The sequence below is a fragment of the Macaca thibetana genome, chromosome 1 (assembly GCF_024542745.1).
Source record: "Macaca thibetana thibetana isolate TM-01 chromosome 1, ASM2454274v1, whole genome shotgun sequence".
Lineage (NCBI taxonomy): Eukaryota > Metazoa > Chordata > Mammalia > Primates > Cercopithecidae > Macaca > Macaca thibetana.
The window spans coordinates 220,151,670-220,167,273 of NC_065578.1; the positions used below are offsets into that span (position 1 = coordinate 220,151,670).

The window sequence follows — 15,604 nt, forward strand, 5'->3', positions numbered from 1 at the left end:
AGAAACAAACGTGCACAGTTTCAAAGGCAAGGACCCCACCTGCAGCCCAGGAGTGGGAGGTGGTGCTGGATAACAGCTCAAATGAGGCCCAGCCCAGAATGCATCAGGACAGATTTGGGCAGTGAATGAACCAGCGCTTTAATAATGGAGAACAAGGCAGCTGTCGGCATTACCTGGAGACCTGTGACTCCCACTTACTGGGCAGTTAAATGGGGCAGGGCGGGGAAAGAGGGTGTCAGTACTCCATGGGGTGCTCTGGACCTCAGAGCAGCAGAAATGGGGTGCTGGGCAAAGTGCAGCCCCAAGACCTCAGGGCCACAGTCCCAGCAGAAGGAGGCTGGCAAAGGCCAAGAGGCTGAGGGAAGCTTTGAAGCCCATGTTGTGGGAAGTGGTCGGCGTAGACGTGGGGGTTAAGCTGTTTACGTTTGCACACTCAAACTTTCGAAAGATGACTCCTCCAAAAGTCTTATTTTCACCAGACAGGAACTGACAGGTGGCGTTACTGACATTGGAACAGCCTTTCACCACGAGACTGTTAGACTCAGTGTCTGTGAATGCAAAGGAGACAGGAGGGATGCCACTCAGTCCTTTGTCCTTCCACTGCTCTCAGTTCGTCACCTGCAGCGTGGTGGCCTGGTGACCGGCAAGAGCTGGTGTGCTCCTGAAACCCAGGCAGGAAGGAGCCTGCATGTTCAGAGTCAAGAACACCACGTGGCAATGGCAGAGAGACCCTGGAGGTCAGAGGCCTAGACTCCCACCGCCACCTGACCCTGGAGGCAGCAGACTCCTGGGGCAAGTGGCCAGCCCAGGCTAAACAGAGAAGGTCAGAGCTGGACCTGGGACTCACATCTCCCGTGTTCCTGTGTAGCTGGAAGGTGAGGAAACCAGGAACAGGTTCAAAAGGCAGTTCTCTGTTCTCAGTTCAGGCAGGGGTCAGTACCTTGGGCTCCCCCTCCCCTTCCAGGCTTTGTTTTCCGTCCTCACTCCTCTCTGGACCTGAGTCCTCCCTGCCTGAGTTTTCCCCGAGAAGAAGGAAGGGCCACCAGGAGGGATGTAAGAGGCCACGTCTTGTCTCTGCCATAAATTGGGGTTCTGCTATGTTTAATCGTGTTTTGAGATTCAGGTGCTAGTAAAAGGCCTAGGGCGTTTGTACAGAAGACGTAGTTATGATAGCAGCCACCGGTTATTGAGCACGTACTGTGTGCCCCGATTGCTCTGTCAGCTGCAATTCACACAGCCCTGGAGGCAGGCACCTCACAGAGGCCAAGGGACTCACGGAGGTGAAGTGACTCCACTCACCACTTGTCAGAGGCAGGGCTGCGATTTGAGTTCAAGGCTGGCTCTAGGACCAGACATGAAGCAAGGCTGCAATTTGAGTTCAAGGCCGGCTCTAGGACCAGGCATGGTGGCTGACACCTGTAATCTTAGCACTTTGGGAGGCCGAGGTGAGAGGATTACTTGAGGCCAGGAGTTTGAGACCAGACTGGGAAACATTGTCTCTACAAAAAATTAAAAAGTTATCCAGGGGTGGTGGCACGTGCCTGCAGTCCACTACTGGGGAGGCTGAGATGGGAGATCGACTTGAGCCAGGAGTTTGAGGCAGCAGTGAGCCAGTGATCGCACCCCTGCATTCTAACCTGGGTGACAGAGCAAGACCCTGTCTCGAACAGCAACAACAACAATGGCTGATTCTAAACTTGCTTGGAAAAGGAGTGGGAAACCTCCAAATGCTGTTTTATAGCAAGCATCAGTGCTGACGTTTTTTGTTTTGAGATGGAGTCTCTCTCTGTCGTCCAGGCTGGAGTGCAGTGGTGCAATCTTGGCTCACTGAAGGCTCCATCCCCCAGGTGCAAGCGGTTCTCCTGCCTCAGCCTCCCGAGTAGTTGGGACTACAGGTGCATGCCACCACACCTGGCTAATTTTGTATTTCTAGTAGAGATGGGGTTTCACCATGTTGGCCAGGCTGATCTTGAACTCCTGACCTCAAGTGATCAGCCTGCCTTGGCCTCTCAAAGAGCTGGGATTACAGGCGTGAGACACCACACCTGGCCAGTGCTGAAAACTGAGTTAGAGTGAGTTAAGGAGGTGTGTTTCATGGAATATTTCTACTGTATGTAAAAAAATGATCTTGAACAAAAAGAAACAAAAATACCCCTACATTTATGATAGCTTTGATCTGTCTGGCTTTCAGCGTAAGTCAAGTCCTATGAGAAAGAAGAAAATTGATCCCTTTGATCAGACCTGGGGACAAGATAAGCAGAGAGAGAAAGATCTTTCTGATGTCATGTTGCCTTAGGACACAGCTTTAGAATTTAAAATCATAGCAGTTTAGACATCCCAGAAATCTTAAAAGTGAAAGGCGCTTTAAATGGATATTACTAAGGAAAGAAGCCGTTTTGAAAAGGCTACATACTGTATGATTTCAACTATAGGACAGTGTGGAAAAGGCAAAACTCTGGAGGCAGTAACAAAGATCAGTGGTTGTCAGAGCTTGGAGGGCAGGGAGGGGTGAGTAGGTAGAGCACAGAGGAATTTTAAGGCAGTGGAAATGCTCTATATGGTACTACTACAATGGTGGACGTATATCATTATACATTTGTCCAAACTCACGGAATACACAACACCAAGGGGGGCCCTAATGTAAGCTGTCAACTTTGGATGATGCTGTATCAATGTAGCCTTATTGCTTAGAACAAATGTACCTCTCTGGTGGGATGTTGGCAGCGGGGAGGTTATGCTCTGGTGGGTATGATGGCAGCGGGGAGGTTATGCTCTGGTGGGGATGTTGGCAGTGGGGAGGTTATGCTCTGGTGAGGATGTTGGCAGCAGGGAGATTATGCTCTGGTGGGATGTTGGCAGTGGGGAGGTTATGCTCTGGTGGGGATGTTGGCAGTGGGGAGGTTATGCTCTGGTGAGGATGTTGGCAGTGGGGAGGTTATGCTCTGGTGTGGATGTTGGCAGTGGGGAGGTTATGCTCTGGTGGGGATGTTGGCAGCGGGGAGGTTATGCTCTGGTGGGAGGTTATGCTCTGGTGGGGATGTTGGCAGCGGGGAGGTTATGCTCTGGTGGGATGTTGGCAGCGGGGAGGTTATGCTCTGGTGGGATGTTGGCAGCGGGGAGGTTATGCTGTCTTGGGGATGTTGGCAGCGGGGAGGTTATGCTGTGTTGGGGATGTTGGCAGCAGGGAGGTTATGCTCTGGTGGGATGTTGGCAGCAGGGAGGTTATGCTCTGGTGTGGATGTTGGCAGCGGGGAGGTTATGCTCTGGTGGGATGTTGGCAGCAGGGAGGTTATGCTCTGGTGTGGATGTTGGCAGCGGGGAGGTTATGCATGTCGGGTAGATGGGAAATTTCTATCACTTCTGCCCAATTTTGCTGTGAATCTAAAACTACTCTGAAAAACAAAGTGTATTTTAAAAAAATAGTAAAAAGACGTTCAGGGCTGGGCGCTGTGGCTCACACCTGTAATCCCAGCACCTTGGGAGACCAAGGTGGGCGGATCACCTGAGGTCAGGTGTTTGAGACCAGCCTGGCCAACATGGCGAAACCCCGTCTGTACTAAAAATACAAAAAGCAGTCGGGTATGGTGGCACATGTCTATAATCCCAGCTACCCAGGAAGCTGAGGCAGGAGAATCGCTTGAACGCAGGAGAATCGCTTGAACCCAGGAGACTGAGGTTGCAGTGAGCTCAGATCGTACCACTGCACTCCAGCCTGGGTGACAGAGCAAGATTTCCTCTCAAAAAAACAAAAAATAACAAAAAAAAAGAGGTTCAGTATAAGCAGTGCTTGACGCCGCTGAAAAATCCATAATTACAGTTAAACACTGATTTATGATGCTAGAATTGACACTTAACAAATATTGAAATGAAAGTGTACCTGGATATTAGTGCTCTTAAACTCTTATTATTTGGAGCCATATTTTGGCAGAGACTGGCTTGTTGTTCATTTTAGCTTCATGCCTCCTTCTTTCCTTCGGGGTCATACTACCTGACTATGTCAGGCTCCCTTACAGCCAAGATGACTGTCTTACTGGGTCCTAACCAGTGAACTGTGGGAGGAAGTGATGCATTCACATCCCAGCCCAACCCACAGAAACCCACCTGCCTTCCTCCACTACCTCTCTCTCTTACTGCTGGCAAGAAAGGATACAGCACAGAGCTGCCAAGACCTGGTGAGTGGGGGCCAGAGCTACAGGACAGAAGGAGCCCATGGCCTGGACTCTGCAATTAACTGCTCCAGCAAGAAATAAACATCTATTGTATTGAACCATAGGCTTTGGAGGTTGTTCTTTAACTCTTTAACTAGTTAAGGTTTCTAAATCTTCTTAGCTTTAATTTCTAAGACAGCGTATACTGACAGATGGAGTCCACATAAACAGAAGTTCTTTGGGGTCCTCAATAATTAAGACATAGAGTCTTAACAGAGGGCCTGAGATCACAAGATTTGAGAACTACTGATGGCCTCTAATGTCCCTCTAACACAACCTGAATCACTAAGAAAGAGGGGAGGCATGGAGGAAGTGCTTGCCCCATTTGTTTCCTGCGTAATTGCTGTAAGTCAGATGTTGATGCCATCTGGATACTCACTGAAGTGCCTGGACTTAAGATGTCCACCCAAGGGAAAGGAGAACAGGTGAAAAAGGAAGAGCCATAGCTGGGAGGACACAGGAAGGCCACTCGCACAGCCAGCACCCACCCAGGGCATTGCTGGTGTTATTAACAGCAATTAACTTACCTTAACTAATAAATTTAATAACCTTTAACTCTTTGGGCAAATGTTAGAAATGTGTGTTTTACAATGGTTAGTATCAAATTGCTTTTATAGAAAAGGACAATTGGTTGGACTTTAAAACCCAATTTGACTCTTTCCGCCAGGTGATCCAAGCTACCAAAAGCCAACACCTCTTAGTGACAAGTAGAGAAGAAAAGTGTAGATATAAAAGGAAATAAAAGTTGCACCAACCCTCACCTACAGAATGACGGAACCTGGTAAAGAAGTAAATGTGAGGAGGGGTGTGATGCGCTTAGACAAACGTGACTGGATTACAAGCCACAGGAGAATAGAGTTCAAGGGAAGCGTAGCCCAGGAGAAACAGCTCTGGTCTAAGAAGGCAAAAATAGCAACGAGCTCAAGGCTACATGAACAGCCTCTTTATTTAAAGACATTATGACCTTTATCCCCCTTGTTCCACTACTCCCCTGGTCCTTCTGTGTTAACCCAGAATTTGTGAACCAAGACTTGACATGTTCCCAGCTCAAGTCCCACAGAGGAATTAGAACTACAAGACTTACCATTCTTAAATTCTGCAACTAGAAAGACACACTGCTCTTCTTCATAACATTTCCAGGGCTTCCCACTACAGGAAGTTCCATTAGATTCATAACAAGCAAGGCACTCTGCATTGCTGGACACATTCTTCTGGGGAGGGTCTGGAACAGTCAGAGTCATTGCTCAGGACAGTGTTATCATACGGAACATGGGAGGAAGGGGATAGGCAAGCAAAGAAACCACCAAAGAGATCCTGAGAACGGAGCAATTGCATCCTTGGAAATCTCAGATCTAGCCTTGAAAACACCATGTTCCCTCAAAATATTTATTACACACAGCTCCACAGATCTGCCCTTACAGACTGTCTAGTCTTCAAGAAATATGGCCCATCAGTGTGTTGGGGTATAGACTGAGAAAGGTAAGATTTTGAGCTAAAACCAAACTATAGTCAACATCAACATTAGCCATCATGAACATTTGCCAACAAGTGGGTGACTGTTACCAAATCTTGCTCTGAACGAATAAACACAGGCCATTATTTAACATTATGACTAGAAGAAAAAAATGTATAATGAGACCAGCTCTGCTCTTAATTAACTGTGCTTTACGACCATGGCCAATAAACTTTGCCTTTTCAGCCACATTTTCTGTTTTTCAAAGAGAGCTTTGGTCTAGATCAGCAGGTCTCAAATCGTGGTCCAGGATATCCTGAGTCCCCGAGACCTTACAGGGAGTGCTGCAGGGCTCAAACCATCATGGTCCAGGATGTCCTGAGTCCCTGAGACCTTACGGGGAGTGCTGCAGGGCTCAAACCATCATGGTCCAGGATGTCGTGAGTCCCTGAGACCTTACGGGGAGTGCTGCAGGGCTCAAACCATTGTGGTCCAGGATGTCCTGAGTCCCTGAGACCTTACAGGGAGTGCTGCAGGGCTCAAACCATCGTGGTCCAGGATGTCCTGAGTCCCTGAGACCTTACAGGGCTCAAACCATCGTCATGATAATACTAAAATATTATTTACTTATTTCACTCTCTTTCTCTTGTGAACATAAAGTGGAGTTTTCCAGAGGCTCCATGATGCGTGAGACTGTAACAGACTAAATGCACAAGTAAATATGAGAATCCAGCTGTCTTCTATTAAGTCAGAAACTAAAGAATTTGCAAAAAGTATAATAACAATGCCACTCTTCCCATTGTATATATTTCTTTTGGAAAATATAGTTATATTAATGTCGATGTGTCATGGGTTTTGGTTATTTTGGCGAGCTAGTTACAATTTCTAAATTTTCTTAGCTTTAATTTCTAAGACAGTGCGTATTGACAGGTGGAGTCCACATAAATGAAAGTTCTTTGGGGGCCTCAATAATGTTTAAGACATAGTGTCTTAACAGATGGCCTGAGATCACAAAATTTGAGAACTACTGATGGGAACTAATGTCCGTGTCGCACAACTTGCAATGTCTGTCTTCACTAAGAAAGAGGGGAAGTGCTGGTTTGCCCCATTTGTTTCCTGTGTAATTGCTGTAAGTCAGATGTTGATGCCATCACTGAAGTGCCTGGACTTGAGATGTCCACCCAAGGGTAAGGAGAACAGGTGAAAAAGGAAGAGCCAGGGCTGGGAGGACACAGGAAGGCCACTCGCATGGCCAGCACCCACCCAGGGCATCGCCCACGCGGCCAGCGCCCACCCAGGGCATCGCCCGCGCGGCCAGCGCCCACCCAGGGCATCGCCCGCGCGGCCAGTGCCCACCCAGGGCATCGCCCACGTGGCCAGCACCCACCCAGGGCATCGCTGGTGTTGCCGCAGTCCTTTCCTTGGCAGCACCGGCTTACAAAACGAAAGTGTTCTGTAGCAGACACGTGGACAGTGAAGGCTGTAACGTGCGTCTCCTCACTGCAGTTCTCCGCGGAGCAGAACATTTTCTGGTATAATCTGATTGCTGTCTCTACACAAAGACAAACACAGACTGTCAGCCCCGATAAGGAGGAGGTGTGGGGAGGGTGGAGACCTGGAACAGCAAGTGTTTCAGGCAAAGGCAGAAAATGCAACCTCGGTGTGATGCGGTTTGGAGACACTGGAGAGGGTTTTCTGGAAAAAATAATAATAATTCTTCCCCATCAGGTAGCCCCTCCTTTGAGCAGGAGACTATCAGAGGTGCAGGTTAAACTCCAGGCAAAAGTGCTTGGGAGCCTGAAAATGGGTGGTCCAGGTGGGCAGTCCCTGAAGCCACCGGTAAGTCCTAAGATCTGTAAAAACGATCGAACAGACATGATGAGCCTTATGTACAATATGACATCCACAGTTCCTGCCTAAAAATTGAACCTGAATCCAGTCAAGCTTCTAGCCAGCGCTATCTAATATGGTAGCCACTAGCTATTTGCGCCTATTTAAATTTAAATCTTATTAATTAAAATCAAATCAAATTTAAAATTAAGCTCCTCAGTCAGAGCAGCCACATATGAAGTGTTCAGTGGCCACATGTGACTGCAGAACGGCATGGTGTTAAGACAGATACTTCCACCACTGAAGAAAGTATTACTGGACAGCCCTGATTACCTACACAAGAAATACTGAGAACAGGAGAGCAAGTTATATCATACCACTAGGGAGCAATCAACCACAGCTAGAACATGGGACAGCTACAGGGCAAGTGACCCATTTCTCCAACAAACCAACAGGATTGAACAAAAAATGATGGACGCTCTTATAAAACAAGTTAGGTTTAACAGACCTAACAGCAAAATGGGGGATGTGGCTGGGATCCTAATTCCACACGTAGACCATATCATGACATCTTTGAAACAATTAAGAAATGTTTAAGATGGCCTGGGTATTAGAAGAAATTAAAGAAATACAGTTAACTTTCTCAGGTGTGATAACAGTATGTGTCTTAGTTCATTTTGTGTTGCTATACCAGAATAGCATGGATTGGGTAATCTATAAAGAGAATAAATTTATTGTTTACAGTCCTAGAGTCTGCAAAGTACATCAAAGTGCCAGCCTCTGGTGAAGACTTTCTTCTGCATCATCCCGTGGCGAAGGGCAAGAGAGGGTGAGAGCAAGTGAGGGAAAGAGGGGGCCAGACTCCCTTTTATCAGGAACCCACCTCCACACTCACGACATTAATGCATTTGCAAGGGCGGGGTCCTCATGGCCTAATCACCTCTGAATGTCCCACCTCTTAATGCCATCACAATGGCAGTTAAGTTTCAACATTAGTTTTGGAGGGAATATTCAAACCATAGCAATATGGTAGTTATGTAAAAAAAATTATGATCAGAGATAAATAGTGAAGTATTTATGGAGAAAATGACCAATAACATGTACACACATAGGCATATATATGTGTGTGTCATGTCTATTTATATAATGTTTAATTTAAAATACCATAGCCAAAAATACTATAGTAAGAAAAAAAAACTATAGTGAGAAAATAGCAAAATGTTAATAACTGCTGACACAGGGTAGTGGTTACAGGGCAGTTCGTTATACTCTTCTTCCTACTTTAAACATACACGAAGTGCATTTGAACGTGTCTATTACAAAAAAAAAGTTAAGAAGAAATCTAAGTGCTCTGAGAAAGAGGGTACAATAGTGGTTGTGCTCCAAACGCCCTGTGGGGAGGTCTTGAACGAAGGAAAGTATGTTTGATCCAGGAGAGGAGGAACCATGAGGGAGAGGTAAAAGGGCTGGGGAAAAGGAAGAATGAAAGCTTCCAGAGCAAATCTGCCTGGTAATTTAACTAAGAGCTGCCCTTGCTTCCCACATCCACGTACATGCCTCTAGAATGAAGCTTTGTGATCAAGGGCATCAGTGTCCAAAACACGAGGGTCTCCCATGTGCTTTGACCCCGTGTTCTTGTCTGGCTCCTGCTTGTCTCAGCCGTGCGTTGTTTCCCCTGGGAGTCACCTTTGTGGTTTCCTCTCTCCTTGGACAGCATGTCCCCATCTCTGCCTTTCTTTCCTGCCTGGACGTCGTCTCCAGCTCCCTCCCGGTGCAAGCCCCAGAGGCGGGAAGGACACACACACGCCGGCTCACCTGGAAAGGAGCTGACTGAGGAGCTGACACAGCTGGTGTTGGCGTGCGAGGGACATTCAGAGGCAGTGCTGTTGACACAGGATCGTTCCCATGAATTACACTGCACACAGCTCAGAGATTCTGAGGACACAAGACGTCCAACACCAGTCAACATTCAGTAGACATTTATGGAGCAGACTCTAGGAAAAGCGCTGCTCCCACCTTGCAGTACGAGACAGGTGGTATGGCATCCCTGCCCTCTGGGGATCCCTGACATTGATGCTGTAAGATGAGCCACCCTAATGAGTTTCTCCCACTGCTCACTATTCCCCAGTGGAAAGATCCAACCTTCAACAACAATGCAGAGTGGCCCCTTGAAAGCAGGCTGCACAGACAGGTCTCGTGGTCATCACTAACCGTAATTTAACATGCGAGGCCCTCGGGACTTTGACAGCAAGAAGACACTGGTGAGGTGGAAAAGAGGGTCTCCATCCTAAAAAGGGGCCACGTGAGTTCTCTTACCTACAGCTGCAACCACAAGCACTGCAGTGATACCAGCGACGAGGACGCCCTTCATGGTGCGGGAGCTGACTTCTCCCAAGGATGGGGACCACGGGGCCTGGAGCCTGAAGAGACACAAAGAAGGCAGCCGCGGGGCCTTGGAGGGCTGCCTGTCCTCCCCTGCGGGTTTCAATCACACTGTAACAAGCCCAGTACTCAGTCCGTCCTTGTGGCAGAAAGAATCAAAATCCTGAGCTGGGAGCACAAAGCTGACTCCACCCTGCTGCAGAGGTCCGAGTTTCCCGAGTCTCAGCCTGCAGGAGCATCTACACACGCGTGTCAAACACAGCCAGGGGCCGTTTCCCGTGGGGCCAAGTCAGTTGCAAAATGTGCGGGCCGATGAATTTTTAGTTTCACTTTGGGGACGGGGTCCAAGAAGAAAGAGCTGGGCTGGGGTCTGTGCCCCTCCCTCCCCCAGAGCACGATGTCCCTCCTGCAGCCAGCCTCTCACCGCGTCCTTATTTTACACTTAGGGGTTCTGTTGCTGCCACCGCCACCACCTCCGCAATAGGCAAACATCTGCTGAGCACTTACTCCATTCCAAGCACTTTGCAGGTATTAATTTATGTAATTCATCTACTGTAGCAGGCAGGTACTATTGTTAGCATCCTGAGAAAAATCAAGCCTTAGAAGGACTGGGTATTGCACTGAAAGTCAAGGTCTTACTTCTGCGAGGTATCAGAACTGGAGTTTAGCCTATGTCCCTAACCGCCAGCCCACACCGCCTTCCACTGTTCCCACAGTCCTGGGCCTGCGGCACTAAATCAGAGTTCCCCATGCACTTCCGAAGAGTGTGTCACCAGCCTCTCTGCACCTTGCCTTCCCTGCCTGCAGATTGTCTGAGGTAGACCTTTGAGGATTGCAAAGGCTTGGTCACATTCATTAGAATTCGGAAGAACTCCCAGAATTCCAACTTGCTTGTGTGTCAAAGCAGCAGAGAGCAGGTGTGTGGCTCTGGCCTGAGCCCTTCTTGATCATTATCTCATTTACCGTATACACGGTCGCTGTGAGCCACGCACGGCTATTTACGGTTCTTTGATTCTTCGAGGGTAGATAAAATGAAACATTCTGTTTCTCAGTAGCACTGGCTACGTTCCCAACGCTCGGGGGCCACATGTGGCTGGTGGCCGCGGTGTTGGCCAAGGCAGGCACAGGACACTCCCATCATTGCAGGAGTCCCAGCGGACAGTACTGTTCGGCAGAGGCTATTAGCCCCACTCTACAGGTGGGAAAACTGCAGCAAAGAGGGTTAGCGAAGTAGCCCAAGCTCCTCGGCCTAGAAGGCCAAAGCCGTGCTCTATTCTAGGTCCTTCCAGCTCCAAAGCCAGGGGGCACCGTAATAGCTGCTACTTATGAAACAGAATCGCCTTCGTCTGGAAGCCCCTACTCCCACCTCACCACACATAGGCACATCACACCACACACACACACCACACCCCACACAACACACATACACCACATCACACACACCACACCCCACACAACACACATACACCACATCACACACACCACACCCCACACAACACACATACACCACATCACACACACCACACCCCACACAACACACATACACCACATCACACACACCACACCCCACACACACACACACACACACACACACACACACCACACCACACACACCACACACACACACACACATACACATCACACACACCACACACCCCCCACACAACACACATACACCACATCCCACACACCACACACCACACCCCCACACACCCCACACCCACACACACACACACACACACACACACACCACACACACACACACACACACACCACACACACACACACACACACACCACACACACACACACACACCCCACACAACACACATACACCACATCACACACACCACACACCCCCACACAACACACATACACCACATCACACACACCACACACCACACACCCCACACACCACACACCCCACACAACACACACACACCACACCACACACACCCCACACAACACACACTACATCACACACACCACACACCACACACCCCACACAACACACACACACCACATCACACACACCCCACACAACACACAACACATCACGCACACCACACACACCCCACACACACACAACACATCACACACACACACACACACACACACACACACACACACACACCCCACACAACACACACACACCACATCACACACACCCCACACAACACACAACACATCACACACACCACACACACACACCACACCACACACACCCCACACAACACACATACACCACATCACACACACCACACCCCACACACACACACACACACACACACACCCACACACACACCACATCACACACACCACACACCACACACCCCACACAACACACACCACACACACACCACATCACACACACCACACACCACACACCCCACACACACACACCCCACACAACACACACACACACCACACCACACACACCCCACACAACACACATACACCACATCACACACACCACACACCACACACCACACACAACACACACACCCCCCACACAACACACACTACATCACACACACCACACACACACCACACACACACACACCCCACACAACACACACACCCCACACCACACACACCCCACACAACACACACTACATCACACACAACACACAACACACACCCCACACACCACACACCCCACACAACACACACACCACACACCACACACTACACAACACACAACACACACCATGTCACACACACCACACACACACACCACACCACACACACCCCACACAACACACATACACCACATCCCACGCACCACACACCACACACAACACACACACCACACCACACACACACCACACAACACACACCACACACCCCATACAACACACACACACCATATCACACACACCACACACCACATCACACACACCCCACACAACACACACAACACACACAGCACATCACACACACCATACACACCACATCACACACACCACACACCCCACACATCACACACACACACACACCACATCACACACACACCACACACCCCACACATCACACACACCACATCACACACACACCACACACCCCACACATCACACACACACCACACACACCACATCACACACACACACCACACACCCTACAGTGATACCCTGGTTGACTTATTAGAGATTGGTAAAGAGGAAGGGAAACCAGTTGGTCTGGGAGAAGAGGCCCATCCATGATGCCAACGACCCCACCATTTAGATCCAAGGAGGAAAATAAAGCAGGTCTGGTCTGGAGCTTGTAGCAAACATGCGGCAGCCCTGCACCCCCATATGCCTGGGCACCCCCATATGCCCGGGCACACCCCTTCAGGCCCAGGCACCCCTCCAGGCCTGGGCACCCCTCCAGGCCTGGAACCCCAGCTGCTTGCTTTTCTCCTCAGTGGGAAAAGAGTTTCAGGAGCCTGGCCTTCTGAGAAAAGGCCCCTCAAGCCTTATAGTGTGATGGAGGAGGGGAAAGGAGAGGATGAGATGAGATAAGAAGGAGATCCCAGCAGCACATCAAGTGCACAGACCACCTCAGCCTATGGTGAAGACCTGACACTAGCCTCATTTTCAGGGAGAAATGCTGGAGGCCCAGAGAGGTCAGGACCTGACCCAGGGGCACACAGCAGAGAAAGAGCCTGGGAGTGACCCCAAAGCAGGACCCAGAGCCATGCCCTCCCACCTCTGTGGGTAAGAGGGACCAGTGAGGCTGGGGTCAAGGCAGGGCCCCCCGCCTGGGACAGGAGAAGAAGTGGCATCTGAGGCTGTTTCACTAGATACGTCCCATGTGCAAAGTTTTATTGTGGAATCTTTTCAACAGCCTGGCAGGGTCCTGCTATAATTGCTTTCATCTTCCACAGAGAAAGCTGGAGCTCAGAGAGGCTGTGAGGACACAGAACCACACAGAATGAAGGATGCCACACACAGAATGACGCACAGAAGACACACACACACTCCACACAAACCACACACAGAATAGCAGATGGCAAAACAACAAGAAAACTACGTCCCCAGCCCACATCCTCGCTGAACTCCGGACTCCCCTCTCCTGAGCATACAACTGCCTAGGGCAATGCCAAAGGAGCAAGGGCCACAAGAATGTCCTGGACCTGGCCAGGGAAGGACCTGAGCTGGTCCCGAATGCCCTTCCTGTGGTTTCAGCTTCTCCCAGGGCTCAGGCCCTGGCCTTGCAGTCCTCTCACCTTCTGGATCTGGCCTGGTGATTGTCCTACAGAAGGAGGATCCCGGGAGAAGCTTAGTGCTGGTGTGGGAGAGGCCTTATATAGCAGGTGGCTGTACAATCAAAAAGCACAGCTTCTTCTAGGGAGGGACCTCTGGGTCAGACAGGCTAAGGCCTCTGGCTGTCAGACTGTGCCCTGGCCAATAGGGCCAGCCCTTTGGCATCTGTGCAGACAGGCTGAGGCTTCCGGCTGTCAGACTGTGCCCTGGCCAATAGGGCTATAGGCTGCTCAACCCTTTGGCATCTGTGCAGCTCGTGTCCTCTCTCAGACCTCTAGGAATTGGGAACAACTTTGGTCAAGGCCTGCCTTTGGCAAAATGTAAAGAGGAGTAAGTTATCTTCCGCACTCTCCCAGTCTCCTCACACTGTGCCATGGTGCTCCTGGTTTTCAGTGTGGACCTGAGTTATCTTCCCTCCTCATCTTTACACTGTCCTAGCACTTTACACACACACTCACGGTGGGGAGTGGCGGGAGCCCACTCATCCGAGGATGCAGAGGTTGAGGGGTACATATTATACCAGTGTCCCCCAGCCTGCGTTTAAACCTTGCAGTTCCCTGCTCTTGAAAATACCCCTTGGCGATGGCTACCCTACCCGTGTCTCAGCTCTCTCTTCCTTCCCCAAACTCATGCGTTCATTCAATAAACATTTTTTGAGCACCTTCCATGTCTTAGGCCTACTGTAGGAAACCGGGAGGTATTTGTGAGCAAAAAGACAAAGACCTTTGCCCTCCTGGAGTGTAGTCTAGACAGGGCTGCAGACAGCATAAATTAAAGTGGTAGATAACCAAATCACAGGGAAAGTCAGAATGTGGTGACTGCTCTGGCAAAAAGACAGAGTAGGATGAGGCATTCCACTTTCAATGAGGAGGCTGTAGTCGGTCTGATGGAGAAGACAAAATCGGAGTTATTTTTATAAGCAGAGACTCCAGCCATCTCTTTTTCTCTCTCTCCTCACCATGTGCCTTCAGGCTGCTTATCACAGCATTTTCCTAAAAAAAAAAGCAGCTTTCTCCCTAACAGAACCATATCGTTTCCCACCACACATTAGTCATTCACCTGGCAGGGCACAAGAGAAGTGGCACAGTCATATCCAATGGGGTGTGTGTGGGTTTGCAGGTTTCATGAACGTGGCCTCCCTGAGCCACAGATGGAGGGCCCGACGAGCCCACGAATGCTGTTCTGAGAGAACAGCTCTGGTGTCAGACTGAGTCCTGACACGGGAAAATCGGGTTGATCAGTATTAATTCCTCTCAGAAGGCACCAGATACTCAGGCAAATGGACGCAACACAACCACAAAGATCTGAGTCTGAATCCAGACTTTGTCCCTCACATCACATGAGTTACTTATTAACCTCACTCGTTGGGCCACAGCTCTTTGTCTTTAAAATGGAATCATCAGACCCTGAAGAAATGCCTCCTGATGATTTATTTACTCCTGGAATCATCACCCCATTCCTCTGTGTTTTTTCCAAGGCCATCTA

The 15,604-nt window shown here is 49.4% G+C and overlaps 1 protein-coding gene across 1 annotated transcript; it reads right to left on the reverse strand.

Annotated features, from left to right (window-relative positions):
• Positions 1 to 113: 113 nt before the first annotated feature.
• LYPD8 (LY6/PLAUR domain containing 8) lies at positions 114 to 14,218 on the reverse strand. Its single transcript, XM_050772514.1, has 6 exons — positions 14,083 to 14,218; positions 9,808 to 9,911; positions 9,307 to 9,426; positions 7,049 to 7,213; positions 5,293 to 5,430; positions 114 to 548 (listed from the first exon to the last, which is right to left on the reverse strand). The coding sequence occupies exons 2-6, from the start codon at positions 9,860 to 9,862 to the stop codon at positions 310 to 312; spliced, it is 717 nt and encodes a 238-aa protein (XP_050628471.1). The 5' UTR covers positions 9,863 to 9,911; positions 14,083 to 14,218; the 3' UTR covers positions 114 to 309.
• Positions 14,219 to 15,604: the final 1,386 nt, after the last annotated feature.

Coding starts and splice junctions, on each gene's coding strand:
- LYPD8 (XM_050772514.1), bottom strand. CDS start 9,862: ATGAAGGGCGTCCTCGTCGCTGGTATCACTGCAGTGCTTGTGGTTGCA. Junction 9,427..9,807: donor GCTTGTGGTTGCAGCTGTAG/GTAAGAGAACTC, acceptor TTGTGTCCTCAG/AATCTCTGAGCTGTGTGCAG. Junction 7,214..9,306: donor CTCAGTCAGCTCCTTTCCAG/GTGAGCCGGCGT, acceptor GTCTTTGTGTAG/AGACAGCAATCAGATTATAC.